This window comes from Salvelinus sp. IW2-2015, linkage group LG32 (genome assembly GCF_002910315.2).
Source record: "Salvelinus sp. IW2-2015 linkage group LG32, ASM291031v2, whole genome shotgun sequence".
Lineage (NCBI taxonomy): Eukaryota > Metazoa > Chordata > Actinopteri > Salmoniformes > Salmonidae > Salvelinus > Salvelinus sp. IW2-2015.
The window spans coordinates 31,258,854-31,286,550 of record NC_036871.1 but is presented as its reverse complement, the minus strand read 5'-3'; the positions used below and the strand labels follow the sequence as shown (position 1 = coordinate 31,286,550).

The 27,697-nt window shown below is 42.9% G+C and overlaps 4 protein-coding genes across 6 annotated transcripts in view; 3 read left to right on the top strand and 1 right to left on the bottom strand.

Moving 5' to 3' along the window:
* The window catches only part of LOC111956639 (actin-binding protein IPP), a 390,618-nt gene that overhangs the window by 245,663 nt on the left and 117,258 nt on the right, over positions 1-27,697 (bottom strand). The window lies entirely within an intron of this gene.
* On the top strand, positions 455-2,526 carry LOC111956699 (uncharacterized). The gene is made up of 4 exons (XM_070436708.1): positions 455-1,014; positions 1,120-1,241; positions 1,399-1,513; positions 1,721-2,526. The coding sequence occupies exons 1-4, from the start codon at positions 810-812 to the stop codon at positions 2,185-2,187; spliced, it is 909 nt and encodes a 302-aa protein (XP_070292809.1). The 5' UTR covers positions 455-809; the 3' UTR covers positions 2,188-2,526.
* Positions 10,703-15,093, top strand: LOC111956680 (uncharacterized). Of its 2 annotated transcripts, none has more exons than XM_023977216.2 (4): positions 10,703-12,695; positions 12,803-12,888; positions 13,044-13,158; positions 13,360-15,093. In XM_023977216.2, exons 1-4 carry the CDS (start codon positions 12,482-12,484, stop codon positions 13,830-13,832), a joined length of 888 nt encoding a protein of 295 aa, XP_023832984.1. In that variant the 5' UTR covers positions 10,703-12,481; the 3' UTR covers positions 13,833-15,093. The 2 variants fall into 2 exon arrangements, with proteins under 2 accessions (XP_023832984.1, XP_023832983.1); XM_023977215.2 differs by having other exon boundaries at positions 12,782-12,888.
* LOC111956616 (uncharacterized) lies at positions 15,326-24,488 on the top strand. 2 transcript variants are annotated; one of them, XM_023977120.2, is made up of 14 exons: positions 15,326-15,390; positions 15,938-16,295; positions 16,377-16,479; positions 16,561-16,705; positions 16,848-16,930; positions 17,224-17,331; positions 19,086-19,204; positions 19,300-19,456; positions 19,671-19,768; positions 19,869-19,940; positions 20,134-20,928; positions 21,082-21,269; positions 21,374-22,053; positions 22,146-24,488. In XM_023977120.2, the coding sequence occupies exons 2-14, from the start codon at positions 16,208-16,210 to the stop codon at positions 23,998-24,000; spliced, it is 4,491 nt and encodes a 1,496-aa protein (XP_023832888.1). In that variant the 5' UTR covers positions 15,326-15,390; positions 15,938-16,207; the 3' UTR covers positions 24,001-24,488. The 2 variants fall into 2 exon arrangements, with proteins under 2 accessions (XP_023832888.1, XP_023832889.1); XM_023977121.2 differs by having other exon boundaries at positions 15,351-15,390; positions 16,154-16,295.

The following is a 27,697-nucleotide window of genomic DNA, read 5'->3' as shown; positions in this document are numbered from 1 at the left end:
TTTAGGAAAGTAATAAAGTAAAAGTTGCCAAAAATATAAATAGTAAAGTACAGATACACAAAAAAACTACTTAAGTAAAAATACTTTAAAGTACTACTTAAAAGTACTTAACACTACTGATGCCAGCACAGAGCGATAGGCCAACGAGTGATATATCCTTCAGTAAGGTTGGCTTCTTAGCGTTCATAGCAATGGTTATCAACTGAATAAATAGAACGTAAATCACAGAAAATAGATGTTGTGGCAGCTGCAGAGAAGTATTTGGGTATATGAGATTTGACTTCAGAAGACTTACAAGGTGTGTTGAGTGGTGGTGCCCTGTCCTCCCAGGCCGCTGGCATGGTGCAGGAGCAGATAGGGTCAAAATAGTGGAATGGTGTAGGTGGTTTTTAATGAGTGTAGGATTAGTTGGATGGGTGTTTTTTTAAATGTTATATATAATTGGTTTTGTTTTTTCCTTTTCCCCTTATCCAATTTTGTATCACGATGTATAATATATTTATATTGTAGTCCGTTTGGGGGCGGTAATGCAACATATTGGATACGAACCGCGCTTAAACACCGAAGATGGTGATGAAGAAGAAGAACGGAAGCGCGATTGTGCACGCATCTCCGATTTGAAACATGGTTGGCATTTATCGACATCGTTTGCCTAAATAGATCTCCTTACAAATGTTGAATTGGTCCAATATCAACATTTGCCATAGTGTGAGAACTGGAAATATACTGATTATTTATTGCTCATTGTCTAGCAAAATTGTTTAAACATATTTACTTAATCACGGCGAATAAATACTGGGCTGGACAGGATGGCCAGCTACAATTTTCAGGAGCAGTTTGTATCCATTATGGAAGTATTGGCTAAAGCAGCAGTAGCAGAAATAAACAAACGTGTAGATGATAGTTGTGCTGTTATACGTTTGGAAATGACCCAAAGCCAGCGAGATATTGATGTACTGAAAAGGAAGTGTCAAATGATGGAGAGCGAGCTGAAGAAGACGCGCAGACGAAAAGGTAGTTGTTGTGTTATTATTCATGGTAAATTGATTGAATATGCAAAACCCAAATGTGTGAATAGCCCTAATATTTAATATTTGACCGAATATAATTATTTTCTAGGTTTTTACCCCGTGGCATCAGAGAGATCTTCATATCCAGTCAAGATTGTTTTGAACAAGCAGAGGAGTACCTCACAGTGGAGAGACAGCAAGATGGCTGTTGAAGGGGACTCTCAACCCCTGGTGTGATACATCACCTTTTACAATTACAGAGACCTGACATCTTGGATCAATTCTGTTATTGGAATATCAGGAGAATTTACCACTTGTGTGATTCATGAGTATGAAAAGGGTTAGATATGGTGTGTGTCCTGAGTAATAACCTCCGTCCCTGTTACAGCCTACAGATGTGGAGCAGAGAGTGGAGACTGAACCCATACTGATCAAAGATGAGGAGACAGCAGAGGACGTGTGGAAGACTAACGCTCAGGAAGAGCTCAGGATCACTGGAGAGGGTGGGTACGACCATAAGGGGTACTGCTCTGTCTGTCTATGGAAGACTGTGTGGGTGTGGTGGTATGCACATTCCAAATTGGTGTTGGGTGTTATATGTTCTGGCATATGTAGCTCACGGACACACAGTCAGTTCTAAAGCTGTCATGTTTTGCAACTGTTAAGGGTCTTTTGTAATGTTTATTTTATGTTGATCCCCAAATCTTTAGAGTCTGGTTCCAAGCCTGGGAAATCACCATCCTTTGAGCAACGGCACTGTGATGAGGACTTCGTCACACAACCCAATATATCTCCCAAAGACTCAGTAAAACATTACCCCAATTCTGATCGTCCAGAGGAACCAGGAACACCCCGGCTCGCATCTACAGAGGTATTCAGCACAGAGCAGCACCGGCCAGACGAGGACTCGCTAGACCTAGTGATGGTGAAAGAGGAGGAGCTGGATCAGACCACAACCCTGGCAGGACCTGACCAGTTTGTCATGGATCAGTCTGATGGGCAGCTGTGGACCTCTGTGGATCCAGGCAGAGACACTGACCCTGATGGACACCCAGATTTCTCCTTTCAATCCACAGAAGAGTACTCTCAGAATATCTCAATTTTCCCATCTCATAGTGGGCTGTCATCTGTTCCTACTATGACAGATGATGTAGGCCAATCCTTCCACTCTCTATAAGAAACAACATGCTAACATGTTCAGTGCAGCAGCACATAAAAAGACATGTCAGGACATTGGCTATGAGACTAGAACACAGGTGCCAGTACGAACAGAGCAGTGAGATACTGAACTCAAATAATGAAGGAAATCGTTTAGCTCTACAGCCAAGACTGCATCAATACAGGGCTTCAGAAGCAACAGTGAGATTGAGTGAGTGCATGACAGGCGTCAAACATGGCCACCACCTCCACCTTCTCTGGATACAGCTGAGTCACAGTAGTTTTAACATGGTGAAGAGAATGAGGACTCAGTGGAGATCAGGCGGAACCACCGAGAGGCGTTTCAGCTGCACCTTCTGTGGGAGAGTTCCAACGCTGCTTCCGGCACAGACTCAAAGAACACCTCCGAAGTCCACACCGGAGAGAAAACCGTACACCTGTGAACAGTGTGCAGGAGTTTCACCAAGCAGTGCAACCTGATCAGACATGCTGTGGTCCACAGCGGGGAGAAGCCCTACAAGTGCACACAGTGTGGGAAATGCTTCACTCAGCGCTCCAGCATGAAGTCACATCAGAGAACTCACATAGGAGAGAGTCCAGTGTCTCCATACGTGGCACCTGCATACCCAGGGGATCCACACACAAGTTTAATGTAGTCTCAGAACAAATAGGAACATAATTGCATTATGCTTCGGAAACACTTTCAATGTGAAAATGTAGATCAATCAACCGTACTCGCTATCTTCTTCTACACTATCTGATGTGCTTTCTTTTTGTATCTAATACCTCTACTGATACACTCCCCTATGTATTTATTTGGACAGTGAAGCTACAACTTTTAATTTGTCTCTATACTCCAGGATTTTGGATTTGAGATAATGTTTTATATGAGGCGACAGTACAGAATGTCACCTTTTATTTGAGGGTATTTTCATACATCTGTTTTACCGTTTAGAAATTAAAGCACTTTATGTATCTAGTCCCCCCATTTGAAGGTGGCATAAGTATTTGGACAATTTCACTTAGTGTATAAAAATGTGTCAGAAGTTTAGTATTTCGCCCCATATTCTTAGCACGCAATGACTACATCAAGCTTGTGACTCTACAAACTTGTTGAATGCATTTGCAGTTAGTTTTGGTTGTGTTCTGGATTATGGTATGTCATTTTGGAGTCACTTTTATTGTAAATAAGTATAGGATTTGTTTCTGAACCCTTCTACATTGTAAACCCTACCATGACTACGGATAATCATAAATTCATCTTGAATAATGATGAGTGAGAAAGTTACAGAGATAAATATCATGCCCCCCCAAAAATGCTAACCTCCCATGTTATTGGTAATGGTGTGAGGTTAGCATGTTCTGGGGGCATGATCTTTGCGCATCTGTCACTTTCTCACTTGTTATTCACAAATTCATTCATGATTATCTGTAATCATGGTAGCCGCCACATTAATGTAGAAGTGTTCATATTCTATTCTTATTTACAATAAAAGTGACTCCAAAATGACACAATACATTATTTACCATTAATTTCTATTGGGCACAACATTATCCGAAACACAACTAAAACAAACTACAAATGCATCCAGCAAGTTTATAGTCATGAGCTTGATGTAGTCATTGCATGCTAGGAATATGGGACCAAATACTAAACTTTTGACTACATTTAATACTAATACTAATGACACCTTCAAATGGGGGGAGTAGATGCATGAAGTGCATTAATTTCTAAAATGTAAAACAAATGTATAAAAATACCCTCAAAGTAAAGGGTGACATTCTGTAATGTCGCCTCAGACATTTGATCTCAAATCCAAAATGCTGGATTATAGAGCCAAATGAAATATATTTACTTCACTGTCCAAATAAATACGTAGAGGAGTGTATGTGCCTTAAAAACCTTGAGGAGAACCTCTGAATGTTAATTAGCTATAACACATGTAGTATACAATAGTTATTGGAAATATATAATGAAATTAAGTTTATTTGAAGTTTACATGAAACCAGTTTCATCGTCCTTGTTCCCTAGCTATGTGTCAAACAAGATATATCCCCTTTCCTTGAATAAATACCATACCACATCTTCAGACCGGTTTCATTAGGTTGTGTGGATGAGAATGGAGATGACAATATTTGATGATGTATAAACCATTAGTTTTTATGAATGGTTGAAGAAAGTGTTTTAGTATTTTACGTTTCACCACAGTGTGTCGTGCATTATGCATCTATAGCCTTTTAATGCATTAACAACCATGTGAGCCATTGCATTACAGTCTTTTCGCCTACATGTAGCCAAAGCTATTGAAAAAGACAAGGAGTTTTACGATCTGAATTCTTTTAGATCATAAAACAAATTTCTTTAATCAATAGATATGGTTACTCTACATGTAGCTCTCCGTAGGGTTTTCAGCGGTTAGCTTCGTCCATGACTGGCGGAACATCAATAATCATCACTTGCTAAACGTTTTTTGGAACATATGGACCTCATCTTTAATATCAGCGAGAATTAATCTTTCAAATAAAAAACAAACAGTTACTGTAGAAAATTATACAAATCCATATGCTGTGTGTGCCTCCAGCCAACGAACTACAATTCCTCCCCAGTTACGTTTACACACAGGAGCACGATAGATGGCTAATTAGCACAAGTGCTCGCCACTGTCTTCAGTCTGTCTTCTGTAAAAAGCGCTATAACATGGCGATATGGTCGTGTAGAAACACTAACCGTAGTGCTTTAAAGGTGTGTTGTAATTTAACCTTTTGTTTTTGGAAAAGTATTTCTCGCTCATATGGAAGATACGTTTCTTATGTTTCCAAAACCGCTCCACAAGAGATGCGTGTTAACGTTCAGACCGAGCGTTGGGGAGCTTAACAAAAGTCCCCCAGGAAGAAGATACTATTGTCAATGGGCGACTAAAAGTAGCTAGTTAGGTCTATGAATGGGCTACCCTACATGCAGACAAGAATATACCTGGTATATACATTTGAAGTCGGAAGTTTACATACACCTTAGCCAAATACATTTAAACTCAGTTTTTCACAATTGCTGACATTTAATCCTAGTAAAAATTCCCTGTTTTAGGTCAGTCAGGATCACCACTTTATTTTAAGAATGTGAAATGTCAGAATAATAGTAGAGAGAATGATTTATTTCAGCTTTTATTTCTTTCATCACATTCCCAGTTGGTCAGAAGTGTACATACACTCAATTAGTATTTGGTAGTGTAATATTTGTGTTGTGGAAACATGACCAGGCAGGAGACGGAGTACAGTTAGTTTTCGTTTAGTCGTGCTCTACAGTTCCCGGGCACACTAGTGCGCATGTGCATTTCCTATTAGTGGTAGTAACGTAACACTGTCGAATACATCACCGCTTAGTAACAGCATAGTAACTAATATAAACAGATGTAGATCCAGATACTACACTACTCCCCCATAGTGTTTAACTCCAGAGAACAAGGTAAATACGTTAGGGAACTACTAATGCAATATCTGAACAATGCATTCTTAAACATTTTTCAACTACTGGGTTGAAGCAGACTTTTCAGAGCCCAGCACAAATCCAGGGGATTATTCTGCCCCGAAGATGGAGTTTGTGTCCTAATAACTAACCCAGGTAATGTCCTTTTTCTTCCTTTTATCTAGGACATATTAAAGTGTTTGCTTGTTACTGTCTGTTACCTTAAACAGCTCAACTCACAGGTCAAGCTTTTGAGGTGCCCTTCGCTGTCGAATAGGATATCTCCGCTCCTCCTGGGCTTCCGGTGGTGGCCAGGTTCAGGTGGAAGGTCAGGCTCTGTCTCTCCCGTACGTCCACAGTCAGGAGAATAGTCCTGGGGGTCGTTATTGTTCTTGTTCTCTCGGCGTGTCTCTGCTGGGGCGTTGGACCGTAGCAGATGATCCACATGAACGTTGACCTGGCGATGACCAACTTGGACTTGGTAAGTCAAAGGTCCTTTGCGTTGCAAGATCACACCTGAGTTCCACAAGCTCTTGGGGTGTCTGAAATCACGTACCCTCACCCTCTCTCCCTCTTTGAATTCTCTGACAGTCTTTGAGTGTCTGTCATGAGCTTTCTTCTGCTGTAGCTGGTGCTTTAACACAGTGCTTGACAAGTCTGGTTTCAACAATGTCAGGCGGGTACGTGGTTGGCGTCTCAGAAACAGTTCAACTGGTGTACATTCCGTTACTGTGTGTGGTGTGTTGCGGTAAGTAAACAGGAACCGGGGAAGCCTTTGTTGGGTGGGCACAGACTGAACCTCGAGTCTAGTCCAGGCCTTCTTAAAGGGTTGCACGGCTCTCTCCGCTGCTCCGTTTAATGCCGGATGTAAGGTGGTGACAGGATGTGCCTTACTCATTGTTCTTGAGAAACATTTCAAAATCGTTTGACGTGAAAGGAGTGCCATTGTCCGATACGAGCTCCTTGACTAGTCCAAAGATGCGAACAGGTGTCTGAGAAGATTGATGGTCTTCTCAGCTGTGGTCAGTTGAGTAGGGAACACTTCCATCCACTTGGAATGGACACGACGACAACAAGGAAATGTTGCTTGTCAATCTCGGCGTAATCCACATGGAGCATTCCCAAAGGTGTAGCAGCCCAGGACCATGGATGAAGAGGTGCAATATCAGGCTTGTTGCAAACAGCTTCCAAGGTGAGCAGTGGCCTACATGCTGTTGAATGTCCTGATCCAGTCCAGGCCAGATAACTGCGAGCGAGTGCTTTCATTCGAGTGATCCCTGGATGTCCCTCATGCAGGTCAGATAGCAGTCTCCTCTGGAATTTGAGGTACCACCACCCTTGATCCCCACAGAACACATCCTTGATCAGTGGACAAATGGTCTTTCTTGTCGATGAATGGACGAAGGTTATCGTCATTTACGAAGGTTGGCCAACCTCCTAATGTTAAGTCCAAGACTTTGGAAAGCACTGGATCTTTCCTTGTTTCCTCTGCTATGTCTGAAGCAGATATGGGCAGTTCGTCAATGAGAGAGATTTGGAAGACTGCTCTATCATCTTCACTGTCGGAGTCACTATTGCATGGTAGTCTTGATAGTGCATTTGCATTTGCGTGATCAGATCGTCTGTACTCAACCGTAGTCGTAGGCTAACAATATCAGAGCCCAACGTTGCATTCGAAGTGCAGCAAGGGTTGTATAGCTGATTTTGGTCCAAGGATGGCCAACAGAGGCTTGTGATCTGTCAGCAGTTGGAACTTCCTTCCGTACAGGTATTTGTTAAACTTCTTCACTCCGAATATTATGCTCAGGGCTTCCTTCTCAATTTGAATTAATTTTTCTCACTTGGTGACAGAGTCCTGATGCAAATGCAATTGGTTGTTCTTCACCTGACGATAGAACATGTGAGATGACGGCTCCTACTCCGTATGGAGATGCATCACACGCGAATCTCAGCTTCATCTCTGTGTGTAGTGGGCAAGCCACTTGCTCTTTAGCAGACGCTGTTTGCAAGTCTTGAATGCTTCTTCGCATTGTGGGACCAATTCCACTTTGTATCGGCCTGCAGCAGTGGTGAAGCGGATGCAACAATGTGACAAGTTTGCACAAACTTTCCCAGTGTTTACGATTGCAAGGTGCTCTCCAATGGTTGGTGCGGACACGAGGATGTCGTCCATGAAGCACACAACGTTGTCTATACCGTCCAAGATCTGATCCATTGTGTGTTGGAATATCGCTGGAGCTGTCGAGATTCCATAGGCCAAGTGATTGAATCTGAATAGCCCCTGTGTGTGATTGATGGTCAGATACTGTTCTGACTCCGGATCAGCTTCAGTTGCTGATAAGCGAATGCCAGGTCCAGCTTACTGAAAACCTTCCCACCAGCTAGTGGCAAACAGATCTTCAGCGTTTGGTAGTGGATATTCCTCTGGTAGTATGCAGCGATTTACTTGACCTTGTAGTCACCTCACATTCTGACGGTCTTGTCTTTCTTTGGACTACAACAATCGGAGCGGCCCAGTCGCTCCTCGCTACTTTCGTGATTATGTTATTCTTCTGTAGGCGGTCCAGTTCCTTCTCTACTGCTTCCTTAAGAGCATAGGGAACTGGACATGGTTTGTGAAAGATAGGCTTGGTTCCTTCTTGCACTCTGACTTTTGCTGTGAAGTCTTGTATTTCGCCGTAGCCATCTTTGAAAAGTTCTTTGTGCTTCTCCAGCATGTTAGTGAGTGTAGCCTGACTCACTGGTTTGTCTCTTCTCAGACTGAAGATTTCTCCCCAGTTTCAACTTGATCTTTTGTAGCCAGTTTCTGCCTAGCAAGGCTGATTTTTCTCCTTTAACAATGACAAGCGGTAGCGTCCACTCCTTCCCCTCATACCGGACTGTACCTGGATCTGCCCTGGATCTGCTGTAACACAGGAATAGTGTCACCAGTGTATGAAGAAAGGCGGATGGACGCTGGCTGAAGAGGGACCTCTTTCAGTTTTTCTTTGTAGAGTCTCTCTGGAACCAGAGATACAGACGCTCCGGTGTCCAGCTGCATTTTACTGGTTTTCCGCTAACTCCATGTTGAGATAGATTCCATCTTTTTGTTGTGGAGCTGTGTACACTGTGAACAGTTCCAATACTGTTTCAGTTGTACCTTCCTCTTCTTGTGCTGCGTCTGACACTTTGTGCGCTCTTGCTGTGCGTTTTGAGGCTTTACACACTTTCTGTAAATGTCCAACCTTTCCACAATTGTGGCACTTTACATTTTGAATCGACATTCACTGTGCTGATGATTATCTCCCCCACATCTGTAACAACTTGGCTTAGACCTTTGAGATGTGGGCTCTTGTTCTTGTGTAACCTTGAGGACGGGACTGAGAAAAGTGTGACTTTTGTGAGCCTTTTTCACCACGTGCATCACTGACTTGTGAACACCTTTCTGACGTTGTGCATATCCCGATAGCTCAATAGTATCCCTGTGGCAAGCTCGAGTCCAAGTCGATATCACAGGCTTTCCGAAAGGTCAGGTCCTTCTCTGACAGAAGCCTTCTGTGATATGCTTCACCTGTGAGACCACATACAAACTTGTCTCGAAGCATCATCAAGAAATTGTGCAAACTCACATGTACTTGCCAGCCTTTTCAAAGCAAGGATGTAGTCAGCCACGGTTCCCCTTGACTCTGGTGACGTTGGTAAAAATCTGAAACGTTCTGCAATGAGAATTGGCTTAGGCTTAAAATGCCTTGAAAGAGTTTCAGTCAGTTCTGCATAGGTCAACTCCACTGCTTTTATTGATTCAATGAGACCTTTCAGCAATCCAACTCAGTTGGACCCAAACACTGAGAAATACGTCTGCTTTCTTTTAATCTTTGATTTCATTTGCAGCCAGCCAACGCTCAAAACGCTCCAAATAGGAATCAAAATCCTCTTTGTAGCCTCAAACTCTGGTACCTGACCAATGGTTGCCATTTTCACAGTTAATTGTTCAGTTTCCTTATTCCTTGTATTCCTTACTTTTCTTAATTTTCATCTAATTCTTCACTTCAGAAGTTTCTGCAATTACTTCATTCACTGCACTCATTTGTAATAATGTACACACCGGTGTACGTTCCTTCTTCCTTTTTTTTTTCTCCCTTCTTACAATATTTCTCCACTGAGATCGCCTAATTTCAATGGGTTCAATGACAGTTTTTTATTTAACCACCAGAGGGCAGTGTCGCTATTCTGGACTCCAATAGTCTTGCTACTTGGCAGCTCCTGAACATTGTACCTGCTAGCAGTGCTTAGCCTTTTTTTACTGGCGAAAGAAAATAAAAAATAACTGACGAATTACATAATTATTTTGAGTTTCATTACTCACGCAACATTCTTCCCTTCAAGCAATGTCCGTTAAAGAAGTTTAATCACCTCGTCGCCACTGTAATATTTGTGTTGTGGAGAAATGACCAGCAGGAGACGGAGTACAGTTAGTTTTCGTTTAGTCGTGCTCTACAGTTCCCGGGCACACTAGTGCCATGTGCATTCCTATTAGGTGTAGTAACGTAACACTGTCGTAATACATCACCGCTTAGTAACAGCATAGTAACTAATATAAACAGATGTAGATCCCAGATACTACAGGTAGCATTGCCTTTAAATTGTTTAACTTGGGTCAAACGTTTCGGGTAGCCTTTTACAAGCTTCCCACAATAAGTTGGGTGAATTTTGGCCCCTTCCTCCTGACAGAGCTGGTGTAACTGAGTAAGGTTTGTAGGCCTCCTTGCTCGCGCACGCTTTTACAGTTCTGCCCACACATTTTCTACGGGATTGAGGTCAGGGCTTTGTGATGGCCACTCCAATACCTTGACTTTGCTGTCCTTAAGCCATTTTGCCACAACTTTGGAAGTATGCTTGGGGTCATTGTCCATTTGAAAGACCCATTTGCGACCAAGCTTTAACTTCCTGACTGATGTCTTGAGATGTTGCTTCAATAAATCCACATAATGTTCCATCCTCATGATGCCATCTATTTTGTGAAGTGCACCAGTCCCTCCTGCAGCAAAGCACCCCCACAACATGATGCTGCCACCCCCGTGCTTCACAGTTGGGATGGTATTCTTCAGCTTGCAAGCCTCCCCCTTTTCCCTCCAAACATAACGATGGTCATTATGGCCAAACAGTTCTATTTTTGTTTCATCAGACCAGAGGATATTTCTCCAGAAAGTACGATCTTTGTCCCCATGTGCAGTAGCAAACCATAGTCTGGCTTTCTTTAATGGCGGTTTTGTAGCAGTGGCTTCTTCCTTGCTGAGCGGCCTTTCAGGTTATGTCGATACAGGACTCGTTTTACTGTGGATATAGATACTTTTGTACCTGTTTCCTCCAGCATCTTCACAAGGTCCTTTGCTGTTGTTCTGGGATTGATTTGCACTTTTCGCACCAAAGTACGTTCATCTCTAGGAGACAGAACGAGACTCCTGCCAGAGCAGTATGATTGCTGCGTGGTCCCATGGTGTTTATACTTGCGTACAATTGTTTGTACAGATGAACGTGGTACCTTCAGGCATTTGGAAATTGCTCCCAAGGACGAACCCGGCTTGTGGAGGTCTACCATTTTTTTCTGAGGTCTTGGCTGATTTCTTATGATTTCCCCATGATGTCAAGCAAAGAAGCACTGAGTTTGAAGGTAGGCCTTGAAAAACATCCACAGGTACACCTCCAAATGACTCAAATTATGTCAATTAGCCTATCAGAAGCTTCTAAAGCCATGACATCATTTTCTGGAATTTTCCAAGCTGTTTAAAGGCACAGTCAACTTAGTGCATGTAAACTTCTGACCCACTGGAATTGTGATAAGTGAAATAATCTGTATGTAAACAATTGTTTGAAAAATGACTTGTGTCATACACAAAGTAGATGTCCTTACCAACTTGCCAAAACTATAGTTTGTTAACAAGAAATTTGTGGAGTGGTTGAAAAACGAGTTCTAATGACTCCAACCTAAGTGTCTGTAAACTTCCAACTTCAACTGTATACTGAACAAAAATATAAGCACAACGTGTAGAGTGTTAGTCCCATGTTTCATGAGCTGAAATAAAAGATCCCACTACACTCGCATTAACATCTGCTAACCATGTGTATGTGACATATAACATTTTATTTGAAATGTTCCATATGCACAAAAAGCTTATTTTTCTCAAATTTTGGGCACAAATTTGTTTACATCCCTGTTAGTTTCCATTTCTCCTTTGCCAAGTTAATCCATCCACCTGACAGGTGTAGCATATCAAGAAGCTGATTAAACAGCATGATCATTACACAGGTGCACCTTGTGCTGGGGACAATAAAAGGCCACTCTAAAATGTCCAGTTTTGTCACATAACACAATGTGACAGATGTCTCAAGTTTTGAGGGAGTATGCAATTGTCATGCTGACTGCAGGAATGTCCAACGGAGCTATTGTCAGATAATTGAATGTTCATTTCTCTACCGTAAGCCACCTCCAACATTGTTTTAGAGAATTTAGCATTACGTCTGACCAGGCTCACAACCGCAGACTGAGTTTAAGGATGCCAGCCCAGGACATCCGGCTTCTTTACCTGCAGGATCGTCTGGGCCTGGCACCCACTATATTATTGATCAGTATACCTGCCTTGCCAGTGCTAATTCTACCAATTTTGAAGGGCTGTTGCAGTCTCATATTTACGGTAATAAATAACACGTCACGAGTTGAACGGAAGTGGGATTGAAATTGCGCACGGATCTCCCACTTCGTACATTGTTGCCGTTTATCAACGTCTATGGATTGTTTTTGCACATTAGCTTGGAAATTGTAGACTATTGACTACAAACAGATAATACAAATCTGTCATTTGGGTTTTACAAGATGGCCAGCTGCAGTTTTCAGTCGCAGTTGGTATCGATTATGGAGATATTAGCTAAAGCAGCTGTAGCAGAAATAAACAAACGTGTAGATGATAGCTGTGCTGTTATACGTTTGGAAATGACCCAAAGCCAGCGAGATATTGATGTACTGAAACGGAAGTGGCAAATGATGGAGAGCGAGCTGAAGAAGACACGAGGACGAGATAGGAGAAAAGGTAGTAATTTGATTGCATGAACAACTGAAGAAAATCCCAAATGTGTGAATAACCCTAATATTTGACTGAATACAATTATTTTCCAGTTCTTTACCCCATGTCAACAGAGAGATTGTCATATCCAGTCAAGATTGTTTTGAACAAGGAAAGGAGTAACTCACAGTGGAGAGGCAGAGAGGACTCTCCGTGCCAGGTGTGATAAATCACCTTTTACGATTAGAGACCAGACCTCTTGGATCAATTCTGTTATTGGAATATCAGGAGAATTTACCACTTGTGTGATTCATGAGTATGAAAAGGGTTAGATATGGTGTGTGTCCAGAGTAATAACCTCAGTCCCTGTTACAGCCTATAGATGTGGAGCAGAGAGTGGAGACTGAACCCATACTGATCAAAGATGAGGAGACAGCAGAGGATGTGTGGAAGACTGACCCTCAGGAAGAGCTCAGGATCACTGGAGAGGGTGGGTACGACCATAAGGGGTACTGCTCTGTCTGTCTATGGAAGACTGAGGGTGTGGTGGTATGCACGTTCCAAATTACATTGGTGTTTTATGTTCTGGTATATAGAGTGCACGGACACAGTCAGTTCTAAAGCAGTCATGTTTTGCAACTGTTATGGGTCTTTTGTAATGTTTATTTTATGTTTATCCCCAAATCTTTAGAGTCTGGTTCCAAGCCTGGGAAATCACCATCCTTTGAGCAACGGCACTGTGATGAGGACTTCATCACACAACCCAATATATCTCCCAAAGACTCAGTAAAACATTACCCCAATTCTGATCGTTCAGAGGAACCAGGAACACCCCGGCTCGCATCTACGGAGGTGTTCAGCGCAGAGCAACACCGGCCAGACGAGGACGACGACTCACTAGATCTAGTGATGGTGAAAGAGGAGGAGCTGGATCAGACCACGACCCTGGCAGGACCTGACCAGTTTGTCATGGATGAGTCTGATGGGCAGCTGTGGACCTCTGTGGATCCAGGCAGAGACACTGACCCTGATGGCCACCCAGATTTCTCCTTTCATTCCACAGAAGAGTACTCTCAGAATATCTCAATGGTCCCATCTCATAGTGGGCTGTCATCTGTTCCTACTATGAAAGATAATGTAGGGCCATCACTTCATCTTCTATAGGAAAACCACATGCTAACATGTTCAGTGCAGAAAAACACATGAAAGGACATGTCAGGACATTGGCTGATGAGACTAGACAACAGATGCCAGAGGGACAGAGCAGTGAGATGCTGAATTCAAGTAAAGAAGGAAATAGTTTAGCTCTACACGCAAGGCAGCATCAATACAGGGCTTCAGAAGCAACAGTGAGATTAGTGAGTGCATGACAGGGTCAAACATGGCCACCACCTCCACCTTCTCTGGATACAGCTGAGTCGCAGTAGTTTTAACATGGTGAAGAGAATGAGGACTCAGTGGAGGTCGGGCGGCACCACCGAGAGGCGTTTCAGCTGCACCTTCTGTGGAAGAGCTTCCCGCGTTTCTGGCAGCTAAAAGAACACTCCGAAGTCACACCGGAGAGAAACGTACACTGTGAACAGTGTGGCAAGAGGTTTCCCAAGAGTGCAACCTGATCAGACATGCTGTGGTCCACAGCGGGGAGAAGCCCTACAAGTGCACACAGTGTGGGAAATGCTTCACCCAGCGCTCCGGTATGAAGTCACATCAGAGAACTCACATAGGAGAAAGTCCAGTATCTCAATACGTGGCACCTGCATACCCAGGGGATCCACACACAAGTTTAATGTAGTCTCATAACAGATGGAACAAATAGTTAATAATTACATAGTTTTTCTGGAACTTTGTTTTGAGACATTTTGACAAGCTTTTCCTCCTAATTGATTTGTGAATTGGTTTTGATGTTTGACTGTTGACGGCTCGTCACTTTTATTTTAAACAACTAATTTACAACTGGTAACAATGTATTTTGTACTACAAAATCGTAAAAAAACATGTTATTTTCAATAAAATGTATTTAAGGAAAGAGTCAATCTGTGCGATTAGATGAATAATATGGTCCCGTGTGGCTCAGTTGGTAGAGCATGGCGCTTGCAACGCAAGGGTTGTGGGTTCATTCCCCACGGGGGGACCAGGATGAATATGTATGAACTTTCCAATTTGTAAGTCGCTCTGGATAAGAGCGTCAGCTAAATGACTTAAATGTAAATGTAAATGTAGGATCCATTTAGTCTGTATTGTCTAGGTAGTGTCTGACTATCTGGGATGTCACGTCTTGCCACAAGGGACAGTCTCATATCAGGTCAGGTTAATAACTCAATTCCACTTGATTTTCAGTTGGGTTTGGAAATTACTCTGCTGCCTTAAAATGTTAAGTTACTGTATGTCTTCTCAAAATGAGGCAATAAAATATGTTTCAGATTAATAGGCTATATGTGTTTATACTGAAACCTTTTGCATTGTCTAAACTGACCACTGTTACTGTATAAAACTGGTCATCTGAATAGAAGATCATTAGATGAGAGAAATAGATTGATAGGATTTGTAGTTTGAATGATTTACTGGTTCATTGATTTGCCAATCAACAGAGGCAGAGCTAATGGGGGAGATATACAGAAAGAGAACGCGAGAGAGAAAGAGACTCAGGAAGTCAACAGGGGAAGTTTAGTGGTTTCTTGCGTCATTGCTTGCTGCTGCTTGGTTGTGCCGGTGCAGAGTGAAGGTAGGAACAGTCAACTTTTTATTATGCTTTTTTATTCTTGTTTTTACCTCAATGTCACCCAAAACTTGAGAGGAGTAGCAGTGACAGTGTGTTAGGGGTGGAATGGTAGGGGTCAGGGGGATGGAGAGGTGGGGTCAGGCTCAGAGGCTTCATGTTCTTCGACAGGCCTGCAGTCAGAACGACATACAATTCAATTGACTTCCGCTGCAGTGAGAAGGCCACAATGGCTGCGAAAGGCAGGGAGGAGAAGGCCTTTGTCGGTCATGGAGAACAGCCAGAGCCGGGGTTAGGGGTGTCAGTGTTTCATTAGCATAGGAAGACTAGGAGTTATTTACTTTAAAGTTTCCCCAAATCACAGAACTGAGAGGGAGTCTAGGAGTATTGGGGTAAAGGGTGTGGCCTGTTTATTTTGTGAAGAAGACATTAAGGGGAAGTGAAGACTGATGCATGCTGTAGATTGTGAGCGATGCTCACAAGTGATCACATTAAGTGTTGTGTTGGTGTACGTATATTGAGAAGATGATTTAGCTGGTTTCTTACTTTGCAGAGTGCCACAAAGACAGCATGACCTAGCACAATGCCTTAAAACACAGCTCATTATATCACAGTATATAGCACTGCACATCAGAGTGGAACAATAAAACGTAATAGAATGCAATGAAGAAAACACATTGTTGCATATTAACAGTATATTGTAAATGTATATGAGCACCTCATGGTCACGTTACCATTAACCAAGTTATACAGAAAATACATATATCAGACACACACACACAGGGCTGGATGTGCGGGAGGTTGAGGCAGGAGAAAAGAAGAGATGCGGAGACTCCGGAGAAAAGGAGGGAACAATGAGAAGGTGTTTGGCTGTGACCTGTTGGACCACTTGTCCACTACCTGTCAGGAGAGTAAGTCCCAAGTTTCCCCAGACAATTGTCTAGAATATGTTAAATATTAGCTTGAATACCATGGTCTTGTCTCCCTCTCAGTTCCCCAGGTGCTGCGAAGCTGCAGTGAATTCATTGAGGAGCACGGGGTGGTAGATGGGATCTACAGGCTATCTGGGGTGTCATCCAACACACAGAAACTAAGGTAAGTGTGGTGTGTGAGTTTGTGTGCTTGCGTTTGTGTGCCTGTGTACAGCAGTGAAATGTTGTGTTTGTCTCTAAACAGGGGTGAGTTTGACAGTGAGGGGACCCCGGATCTCAATAAGGATGTGTACCTGCAGGACATTCACTGTGTCAGCTCTGTCTGCAAGGCCTACTTCAGAGAGTTACCCAATCCCCTCCTCACATACCAGCTCTATGACAAATATGCTGTGAGTACCTGTCTTGATCATTCTTGTTTGATTAAATTCAGATTAGAAAACATTTAATCCCATTTCATACCTACTGAATGGGACCCAGCATAAAGATGGCATATGCCTTTTTGTATCAACCTCACACCTCTTTACCCATCAGGAAGCTGTGGCGATTCAGTTGGAGGAGGAGAGGCTGGTTAAGATTAAGGATGTGCTGAAAGAGTTACCCGCTCCCCATTACAAGTAAACCTCTACTATTTAACTATCTCTTTCACTATAGATAGAGAAAGTGTAAATGACTGCTGTATGTTTTCATATATTACATGGCCTGCAACCGTCTGTTTATAACTAGAGGTAAATTCTGCTTTGCTTCATACCATATCTCTTGAACTTACTAGTATATTTCAGGCTGTGCACTGCTTTTCTAGCCATGCATAGTTATTCTCAAACAGTTTCAAATGTTTTTAAACTGTTTTGAAATTAACTATCCCACTTCCATCTCTTTCTGCCCCTTCTCCCCCCCACTGGTTTGTCAGAACTCTGGAGTTCCTGATGCGTCACCTTGTCAAGATGGCTTCTCATTCCTCACACACCAATATGCATTCCCGGAACCTCGCCATTGTTTGGGCTCCGAACCTTCTCAGGTGTGTGGGTTTGTGTGTGTATATACACTACCATTCAAAAGTTTGGAGTCACTTAGAAATGTCCTTGTTTTTGAAAGAAAGCATATTTTTTGTCCATTAAAATAACATAAAATTGATCAGAAATACAGTGTAGACATTGTTKATGTTGTAAATGACTATTGTAGCTAGAAACTGCAGATTTTGTAATGGAATATCTACATAGGAGAACAGGCCCATTATCAGCAACCATCACTACTGTGTTCCAATGGCACGTTGTGTTAGCTAATACAAGTTTATCATGTTAAAAGGCTAATTGATCATTAGAAAACCCTTGCAATTTTGTTAGCACAGCTGAAAACTGTTGTTCTGATTTAAGAAGCAATAAAACTGGAAAACTGGCCTTCTTTAGGCTAGTTGAGTATCTGAAGCATCAGCATTTGTGGGTTCGATTACAGGAGCAAAATGGCCAGAAACAAAGTCCTTTCTTCTGAAACTCGTCAGTCTATTCTTGTTCTGAGAAATGAAGGCTATTCCATGCGAGAAATTGCCAAGAAACTGAAGATCTCGTACAACGCTGTGTACTACTCCCTTCACAGAACAGCGCAAACTGGCCCTAACCAGAATAGAAAGAGGAATGGCAGGCCCCAGTGCACAACTGAGCAAGAGGACAAGTACAATAGGGTGTCTAGTTTGAGAAACAGATGCCTCACAATTCCTCAACTGGCAGCTTCATTAACTAATACCCGTAAAACACCAGTCTCAACGTCAACAGTGAAGAGGTGACTCCGGGATGCTGGCCTTCTAGGAAGAGTTGCAAAGAAAAAGCCATATAAAAAGAAAAGATTTTACTGGCCAATAAAAAGAAAAGATTAAGATGGGCGAAAGAACACAGACACTGGACAGAGGAAGATTGGAAAAAAGTGTTATGGACAGACAAATCTAAGTTTGAGGTGTTCGGATCACAAAGAAGAACATTCGTGAGATGCAGAAAAAATGAAAAGATGCTGGAGGAGTGCTTGACGCCATCTGTCAAGCATGGTGGAGGCAATGTGATGGTCTGGGGGTGCTTTGGTTGTGGTAAAGTGGGAGATTTGTACAGGGTAAAAGGGATCTTTGAAGAAAGAAGGCTATCGCTCCATTTTGCAACGCCATGCCATACCCTGTGGACAGCGCTTAATTGGAGCCAATTTCCTCCTACAACAGGACAATGACCCAAAGCACAGCTCCAAACTATGAAAGAACTATTTAGGGAAGAAGCAGTCAGCTGATATTCTGTCTATAATGGAGTGGCCAGCACAGTCATCGGATTTCAACCCTATTGAGCTGTAAGAGCAGCTTGACCGTATGGTACGTAAGAAGTGCCCATCAAGCCAATCCAACTTGTGGGAGGTGCTTCAGGAAGCATGGGGCGAAATCTCTTCAGATTACCTCAACAAATTGACAATTAGAATGCCAAAGGTCTGCAAGGCTGTAATTGCTGCAAATGGAGGATTATTTGACAAAAGCAAAGTTTGAAGGACACAATTATTATTTCAATTAAAAATCATTATTTATAATCTTGTCAATTTATAAGCTTGTTATTATTTATAATCTTGTCTTGACTATATTTCCTATTCATTTTTCATTTAGTATGTTTTCATGGAAAACAAGGACATTTCTAAGTGACCCCAAACGTTTGAACGGTAGTGTACATGAGAGAGAAAGACGTGAAGATATAGTTAAAACAGGGTGTTTGCATTGTTCAACGTTGTTTAATCCTCTGAGTTTGTTTGCAGGTCAAAGGACATTGAGGCGTCAGGGTTTAACGGTACAGCAGCCTTTATGGAGGTGAGGGTCCAGTCTATCGTGGTGGAATTCATCCTCACCCACGTGCCCCAGCTGTTTCCTGATTCAGGTATATCACTTTTCCTCTCTCTCTTTCTCTAGAGAATAGATACTCACTCACAGCACTCATATCTCCTCCCGTTCTTCTTCACCTCCTTATTAAAGGTATTACGGAGCGCCGGAAGTCACTCCCATCTCCCTCTATACACAATCCAGAGGAACCTTTCTTCCGGGCCATTCCATTCCAGTTAGGCAACATCAGCCCAGGGGACGGTCCCCCTGCCATGCGTTCCTACCACGCCATCATAGACGGGACAGACAAGTAAGCAAATTCACACAACAAAAAAACATGGCCAGTTTATGCCAATTTATCATCAAGATAGTAGCAGTATAGTGGTTGAGGTTGGAAGAGGCTTAGTGTTCGTAATGGTAATAGATAGGTTAGTACTAGGGCATATAGTTTTTCCTGCATGGCCAGGTCACGTGGTGCAGAAAGATCCTGGACCGAGTAACAGAAGTAACATTCTCTACTTCAGGAGGAAGGGATCTCTTAAGGGCAGGAAGTGGAAGTCCATCTTCAATTTAGGAGGCAGACTCCATGACCCGAGACGGAGGAACAAGAACTCGGCCAAAGGTGAGTGACACACTGATGTTATTATCTTTTAATTCAATGCATGGCTTTGCAATGGTAATAATGATTATTTTGAGTTTGACAATCATCCTTCCATCTGTAGAAAAAGAGAGAACTGTCTTGAGGCCAGCGAAGAGCATGGATTCCCTGAGCTCTGTGCCCTATCCGCATGAAGGTGCATCTCCTTACTTGTTTACCCAGTCTTTGTCTTATTGTATAGATGTTGGTGAATATGTTTTTATAGTAATTAAATGAATGCATACTGGTAAGGCTAAGGAATAATTTGTTTTCTGTGTTCAGTAGTACTATAGGCTTACAATTATGACAGTTTTGTGTAGACTAATGTGAATGTTTACAATACCTCTCAGGTTCCAGACAACGACCCCCTTCCACTGTGATGTCCCCCCTGGCTCAGCCCTCTCCCTGTACCCAGGGGGGTGCGGAGGGAGGGGCATCCAGTAGTGGTGGTGATGTGGGCAGCGGGTATGCTGTGACCTACCGAAGGGGTCAGGGGGCTAGTGTGAGTGTAGTGAGCGGGGGCGGAGGAACACAGGGCATATACAGTCGACTGGACAGTCACTGTGGTGGGGGCAACAGCACTGAGGCTCTGCAACCCCCATCCAGATCCCCAGGACTCTCCAGCAAAGCCGACCGGCGGGCAGGGATCCACATCTCCGGACCTTTCTCGGTCACAGTACCCCTTCACATCACATCAGGCCTGGCCTTTGGGGTGCTGCAGGGGGGTGGAGCGGACAGGGGCAACCATAGAGGAGGACAGGAGAGTGGCGATAAAGGAGAGGGCGGGGAGGGTGACAGACGGAAGGGAAGGGAGGGGGAGAGACAGAAGGGAAGGGAGGGTGACAGACAGGAGGGAGGTGAAGGGGAAAGGCACATCCGAGTAGAAGTTATGAGGGAGGATAAGACTGACCTAGGCAAGAGAAGAGATGAAGAGGTAACAGGGGAGAGGAGAGGTGAGGCAGAGGAAGATAAAGTTGAAGAAAAGGAGGGAAGAGGAGAAGAGGAGAGAGAAGAGGAAGTGAATGGGGACTGTGTATCTAAGCCATCAGAAGAGAGCATTGAAGAGAGTCAGGTTCAGGGTGAGGGTGGAGAAGGGGATGCAGAAAACCATGACTACGATGAGGATGAAGAGGGAGAATACATGGGTATGTCTAATCATTAATGTGTTTAAATAAACATAAGTTGCGTAATAATGGAAGTACAATAGTCATGGTAGTAGGTTTATAGATACCGGTTGGAGTGAAATCGCTTGGATAGGACATTTGTGTCAATCAGTAACATCTGCCTTTACTCCTCAGATATGAAAGGCTCTGTGCAGACTGCCCTGGATGCCCCAGATATGTCAGGTGTCAGAAATGAAGTAGTTGCCATAGATGTGCCATTTCCTCTGATGGAGAAGGACGATGAACAAGACCAGGACTGTCCACTGGACTTTCAGGATACTTTTGGATTCCTGGACCTTATGGACAGCAGTGTCTCCAGCCAGGTGTGTATGTGTCTATTCTATGTCTGTGTCTGTGTCTGTCTGTGTCTTTGTGTGTGTCTGTGTGTTTAATAATTTAGTTATGATCCTAACCTCTCTCCTCCCAGATGTTCCAAGAGTTCTCAGTGGAGCCTCATCATGGGGATGATGAGTATGAAGACGAGGTGGAGCATAGATCCCCAGGACTCTCACATGACAGACCAGACCCTGTCACATGGCCACCTGTAGATGCACAGACACAAATACAGACACAAACGCCCATACACAGGCCTCTAAGCATAGATCAGTATGGGCGAGCCAACAAGTCAATGAGTCTGCCTTACATGTCCCGGCCCTTCCTGCCTGCTCTGTCTTCCTCCTCCTCCTCTGAAGAAGAGGAGGATGAAGAAGGTGATGATGATTACGACAAAGAAGATGAGGAGGATGATGATGACATGTTCTGTAAAAGTCTACCATCTAGTTTGGTGTTCAACAGACTGACATGGAGTGGACCTCAGACTGACTTGGAGAACAGTTTGTCCCCAGCCCCTGTGCCCTCACAACCACTGGACGGTGCCTCTGATGACGCACCAATTCCTAGTTCTGAGCCCAGAATGCCCCCTGAGCACTTGGACATTGATTCCCCTGACTGCTGTTATCAATCAGTGGAGGTTTTGAGGCATAGCAAAGCTGAAGAAAAGAATAGTCTGGAAGCGATGAAAGTGGTGGAGGAGGAGGATGCAGAACAGGATCGAGACAGCCAGGAGAAAGACCAGGCAGACACCCTGACCAATACTTGCACAGAAAGGTAAGCAGAGGCGGGTTATTTATAAAGTGAATCAAAGTGCAGAACAGCAGATCAGGATAAATGTACTTGATAAATGTTACTTGTCATCATAGATCGCCTTCACTTTGCTGCACTGACATAGAAGAAAGTTGTCACTTGGTTGAAACCAGCATCATGGAGGAAGAGGAAACTCCAGATGACATTGAGAGGAGCCACGCTTCAGCATCCGCATCAACTGACTGTGAGGAGGCCTCACTGCAGACCACTAGAGTTCATCTGAAGCTCAAAGACGAGGAAGAGGTCCTGAAGAGTCAATGTGCTGAAGAAGGTGTGATTTTAGAGGGTTATAATGGTGATACAGTGAGCGAAGCCGAGGCAGAAAATCCAGAAGAGCATTTACTGACGGCCTGTCATATTGTTTCCTGTGCTGAAGAGCCAGAGAACATAGTCAATGAGCGATCAGAGGAGGTTTCTAGAGATTCCGCTGGGGATGTAAAAGAGCATCCTGAAAAAAGTGCTAAGAGGGAGAGAGCGGGAGAGAAGGAAAATGGAGAGGAGAAGAAGGTAGAGGAAGAGATGGAGGAAAGAGATGATAGAAACGGGGGAGGATTGGACAAACTAGAGGGAAAAGAAACAGCATGCGAGGGAGATATGGGCAAAAGAGAGGAGAGAGAGGTATTAAAGGAATTGGAAAAAACAGAGGAAAAGGATGTGGGGGTTATGGTGGGAGTGGAGGAGAAGGAACAAGGAGGAATGATTGAAGAAGAGGATGACAGGATAGCAGGTGATGAAAGGGAAGTAGGAGAAGAGGACACAAAGCAGGAAGAGGTCATTTATGAAGAGATGATGAGCATAGTAGCGAGGGATGACATGATGGAAAGTGGAGAGAGGAAGGATAGGGAAGGAGAGACTGAGGGAAGCACATTTATAGAGGAGGTGATAGAAACCAAAGAAGATGGAGAGATGATTGGAGTACAACAGAAAGAGATCATGAAAGAGATAGATGAGAGTAAGGCAAGTGAAGAGATGAGTGCAAAAGAAGAGGCGAAGAGAGCGGTGGAAGGAGTGGATACCATGGGAGAGACTGAGGAAGAGGCAGCTGGAGAAAGGGTGGAAAAGATGTCGATTGATAATGAGAAACAGAACCTAGAGGCACAGCACGTTTTAGAGAGAAGACAAAGAGATATAGATCTTATAAAGGATGTTGTGGGAGAGGGATATGAGGAGGGAGAGAAAGAGATGGAAGTGGGAGATGTAATCAGGGAGGAAGAAGGAGATAGTATACGTGTGGTCCAACAGGAGACAGATGAGAAGAAGAAGAAGAAGAAGAAGAAGAAAGGAGAGATGAAAGAGCAACTAAAGACACCAACAATAGAGGAAAGAGAAGAAGACCTGAAAGAGATCAAGATAAACAGCAAAAAAAAATATGAGGGAGAAAACGAAGCGATGGATAGTAAAGTGGCGTCTGAAAAAGGGGTGGGGAGAGTGCTGGTCGTGTCTAAACAACAAACACCCCCTAAAGTGTATCAAGCAAGATCAGTGCCAGTGGTACCACCCAAGCCACATCACTGCCGAATAACTGCACTGAACCTCAGACAACAGCAGCACCAGAGGGAGAGGAGAGAGACAGACAGAGACAGTGGAAAGGGAAAGGTACACAGGACTTTGGGACAGCAAGATAAGGAGAGAAAGATGGAAGGAAAGCCAGAGGATGACAAAGTCAGCGAGACAGAACGAGGGTGGAATGAGGATGGGGAAGATGAGGGCAGAGGCAAAAAGGAGGCACAGAGTGGGGGGGTGAGGGAGAGGAGGAGAGATGCGGATGAGGGGGGAGTGAAAGACATGATGAAGAACAGTCCAATCAGTATGTGTTTTGATGAAGCTGTTGCCATGGGAATCAAGAGAGGGAGAGAGAAAGAGGGCAGTGAAAGGGAGAAAAAAAAAGAGAGAGGATATGAAGTACAATAAAAAGAAAGAGGTGGACATAAAAGCCAGTAAATGTTATAGTCATTGACTCTGTCTGGATGGTTAGTATACAAACGTATCATTTATGTATAGTTATATTTTCCATACTGCCTGTATTATTCAGCCTGGGCCTAGAACCCCGTCCCACTAATATTCAGGGCTACTCAGAATACTGATCCTCTGCAGACRCCCCCCCCCCCCCCCCCCRRCTCCATCTGTAAATGTCCTCCTTTTTGTTGCTATTTTCAACCTATTAAACTAACTTACAATTTTTACTTGGTTTCAATCTACAAAGAGTTGTAAATTTACACCCAAGTATGTAAATCTCAGGTATCACATCTCATGCATAACCATGGGTATTGTGAGCAAGAAAATTGTATAACTTCTTATGAGCAATGGCTAGATCATTATTTGTATCAATTCCATAAACCAATGCATTTTCTGTTTTTAATTCGTTGTTGTGAATAAATTTATTCTGCAGACAAAAATAATTGTCTTATTTGTATTTTCAAAAATTATTTTACAAGTAGGTGTCCTGACTGATTTCACAGAAATATCACAATATAAGGACATTTATTATAAAGTTTATGGTAACCCTTAGACCATTTTTCCGGGATATATATATCTATATATACAGTACCAGTCCAAAGTTTGGATATACCTACTCATTCCTGGGTTTTTCTTTATTTTTACTATTTTCTGCATTGTAGAATAATAGTGACGACATCATATAGTGGTATCATATAGTAACCAAAAAAGAGAGACAAATCAAAATATATTTGAGATTTGAGATTCTTCAAAGTAGCCACCCTTTGCCTTGATGACAGCTTTGCACACTCTTGGCATTCTCTCAACCAGCTTTATGAGGTAGTCACCTGGAATGCATTTCAATTAACAACTGTGCCTTGTTAAAAGTTGATTTGTGGAATTTCTTTCCTTCTTAATAAGTTTGAGCCAATCAGTTTGAGCCAGTGTAGGGCTGCTATACAGAAGATAACCCAATTTGGTAAAAGACCAAGTCCATATTATGGCAAGAACAGCTCAAATAAGCAAAGAGAAACGACAGTCCATCATTACTTTAAGACATGAAGGTCAGTCGATCCGGAAAATTTCAAGAACTTCAAAAGTTTCTTCAAGTGCAGTCGCAAAAACCATCAAGCGCTATGATGAAACTGGCTCTCATGAGGATCGCCACAGGAAAGGAAGACCCAGAGTTACCTCTGCTGCAGAGGATAAGTTCATTAGAGTTAACTGCATCTCAGATTGCAGCCCAAATATATGCTTCACAGAGTTCAAGTCACAGACACATCTCAACATCAACTGTTCGTTGAAGACTGAGTGAATCAGGCCTTCGTGGTCGAATTGCTGCAAAGAAACCACTACTAAAGGACATCAATAAGAAGAAGGGACTTGCTTGGGCCAAGAAACACGAGCAATAGACATTAGACTGGTGGAAAGCTGTCCTTTGTCTGATAAGTCCAAATGTGAGTTTTTTGGTTTCAACATCAGTGTCTTCGTGAGACGTAGAGTAGGTGAACGGATGATCTCCGCATGTGTGGTTCCCACTGTGAAGCATGGAGGAGCATGGAGCATGGACTTCCAGGCTGTGTAAGGGCTATTTGACCAAGAAGGAGTGCTGCATCAGATGACCTGGCCTCCACAATCACCCAATCTCAACCCAATTGAGATGGTTTGGGATGAGTTGGACCACAGAGTGAAGGAAAAGCAGCTAACAAGTGCTCAGCATATGTATGAACTCCTTCAAGACTGTTGGAAAAGCATTCCAGGTGAAGCTGATTGAGAGAATGCCAAGAGTGTGCAAAGCTGTCATCAAGGCACAGGGTGGCTACTATTTTGATTTGTTTAACACTTTTTTGGTTACTACATGATTCCATATGTGTTATTTCATAGTTTTGATATATTCACTATATTTCTACAATGTAGAAAATAGTAAAAATAAAGAAAAACCCTTGAATGAGTAGGTGTCCAAACTTTTGACTGGTATTGTATCTTATCAACAGTCTCAACATCAACAGTGAAGAGGCGACTCCGGGATGCTGGCCTCCTAGGGAGAGTTCCTCTGTCCAGTGTCTGTGTTCTTTTGCCCATCTTAATCTTTTCTTTTTATTGGCCAGTCTGAGATATGGCTTTTTCTTTGCAACTCTGCCTAGAAGGCCAGCATCCCGGAGTCGCCTCTTCACTGTCGATGTTGAGACTGGTATTTTGCGGGTACTATTTAATGAAGCTGCCAGTTGAGGACTTGTGAGGTGTCTGTTTCTCCAACTAGACACTCTATTGTACTTGTTCTCTTGCTCAGTTGTGCACCGGGGCCTCCCACTCCTATTTCTATTCTGGTTAGAGACAGTTTGCCCTGTTCTGTGAAGGGAGTAGTACACAGCATTGTACGAGATCTTCAGTTTCTTGGCAATTTCTCGCATGGATTAGCCTTCATTTCTCAGAACAAGAATAGACTGATGAGTTTCAGAAGAAAGTCCTTTGTTTCTGGCCATTTTGCTGCCTGTAATCAAACCCACAAATGCTGATGCTCCAGATACTCAACTAGTCTAAAGAAGGCCAGTTTTATTGCTTCTTTAATCAGAACAACAATTTTCAGCTGTGCTAACAAAATTGCAAAAGGGTTTTCTAATGATCAATTAGCCTTTTAAAATTATAATAAATCTGCTGTTTCCAGCTACAATAGTAATTTACAACATTAACAAGGTCTACACTGTATTTCTGATCAATTTGATGTTATTTTAATCGACCAAAAATTTGCTTTTCTTTAAAAAACAAGGGCATTTCTAAGTAACCCCCAAACTTTGAATGGTAGTGTGTATATATGTATTATTATTCTTTCATTTTTTTCTCACAAACACTGCTGCTTGCCAGCTTTGAAAAGCTGTGCAATAGTAGAAATGATTATGTTGTAAACATTTCACAGAGGCACTAGCACTGCATATTCGTTTTTGTGTAACAAGGGTGATTTTATTTGAAGAACAATGTCTAACACTGTTTCTTTCAGTACACAAATAGCTGCAATAATGGATGTGCTAGAAAGGCAGCTGTTGCAGAAATAACCAAACTTGTAGACGAGGGCACTGTAGTGCTACGGCTTGAAATGTGCCTGAAAGAAAATGAGATAGAAGGCCTTCAAAATAGTTTGCAACTTATTTCTCTTAAATGTTTTGCACACATTTGTTTACATCCCTGTTAGTGAGCAGTTCTCCTTTACCAGGATAATCCATCCACCTGACAGGTTTGGCATTTCAAGAAACTGATTAAACAGCATGATCATTACACAGGTGCACCTTATGCTGAGGACAATAAAAGACCACTCTAAAATGTGCAGTTTTGTCACACAACACAATGCCACAGATGTCTCAAGTTTTGAGGGAGTGTGCAATTGGCAGGCTGACTGCAGGAATGTCCACCAGAGCTGTTGCCAAAGAATTGAATGTTTATTTCTCTACCATAAGCCGCCTCCTACTTAATTTTAGAGAATTTGTCAGTACGTCCAACCGGCCTCACAAACGCAGACCACATGTACCCACTCCAGCTGAGGACCTCCGCATCTGGCTTCTTCACCAGCTGATAAAACTGTCGGTTTGCACAACCAAAGAATTTCTGCATAAACTGTCAGAAACCGTCTCGGAGAAACTCATGTGCGTGCTAATCGTCCTCTCCAGGGTCTTGACCTGAC

Excerpts from the sequence above, each read along its gene's own strand:
- LOC111956616 (XM_023977120.2), top strand. The coding sequence starts at position 16,208 with ATGCGGAGACTCCGGAGAAAAGGAGGGAACAATGAGAAGGTGTTTGGC. Across the intron at positions 16,931-17,223 it reads TTACCCGCTCCCCATTACAA|AACTCTGGAGTTCCTGATGC; the intron begins GTAAACCTCTAC and ends CTGGTTTGTCAG. Across the intron at positions 21,270-21,373 it reads ACAGCAGTGTCTCCAGCCAG|ATGTTCCAAGAGTTCTCAGT; the intron begins GTGTGTATGTGT and ends CTCTCCTCCCAG.
- LOC111956680 (XM_023977215.2), top strand. The coding sequence starts at position 12,482 with ATGGCCAGCTGCAGTTTTCAGTCGCAGTTGGTATCGATTATGGAGATA. Across the intron at positions 12,696-12,781 it reads AGGACGAGATAGGAGAAAAG|TTCTTTACCCCATGTCAACA; the intron begins GTAGTAATTTGA and ends ATTATTTTCCAG. Across the intron at positions 13,159-13,359 it reads GCTCAGGATCACTGGAGAGG|AGTCTGGTTCCAAGCCTGGG; the intron begins GTGGGTACGACC and ends CCAAATCTTTAG.
- LOC111956699 (XM_070436708.1), top strand. The coding sequence starts at position 810 with ATGGCCAGCTACAATTTTCAGGAGCAGTTTGTATCCATTATGGAAGTA. Across the intron at positions 1,242-1,398 it reads AAGGGGACTCTCAACCCCTG|CCTACAGATGTGGAGCAGAG; the intron begins GTGTGATACATC and ends TCCCTGTTACAG. Across the intron at positions 1,514-1,720 it reads GCTCAGGATCACTGGAGAGG|AGTCTGGTTCCAAGCCTGGG; the intron begins GTGGGTACGACC and ends CCAAATCTTTAG.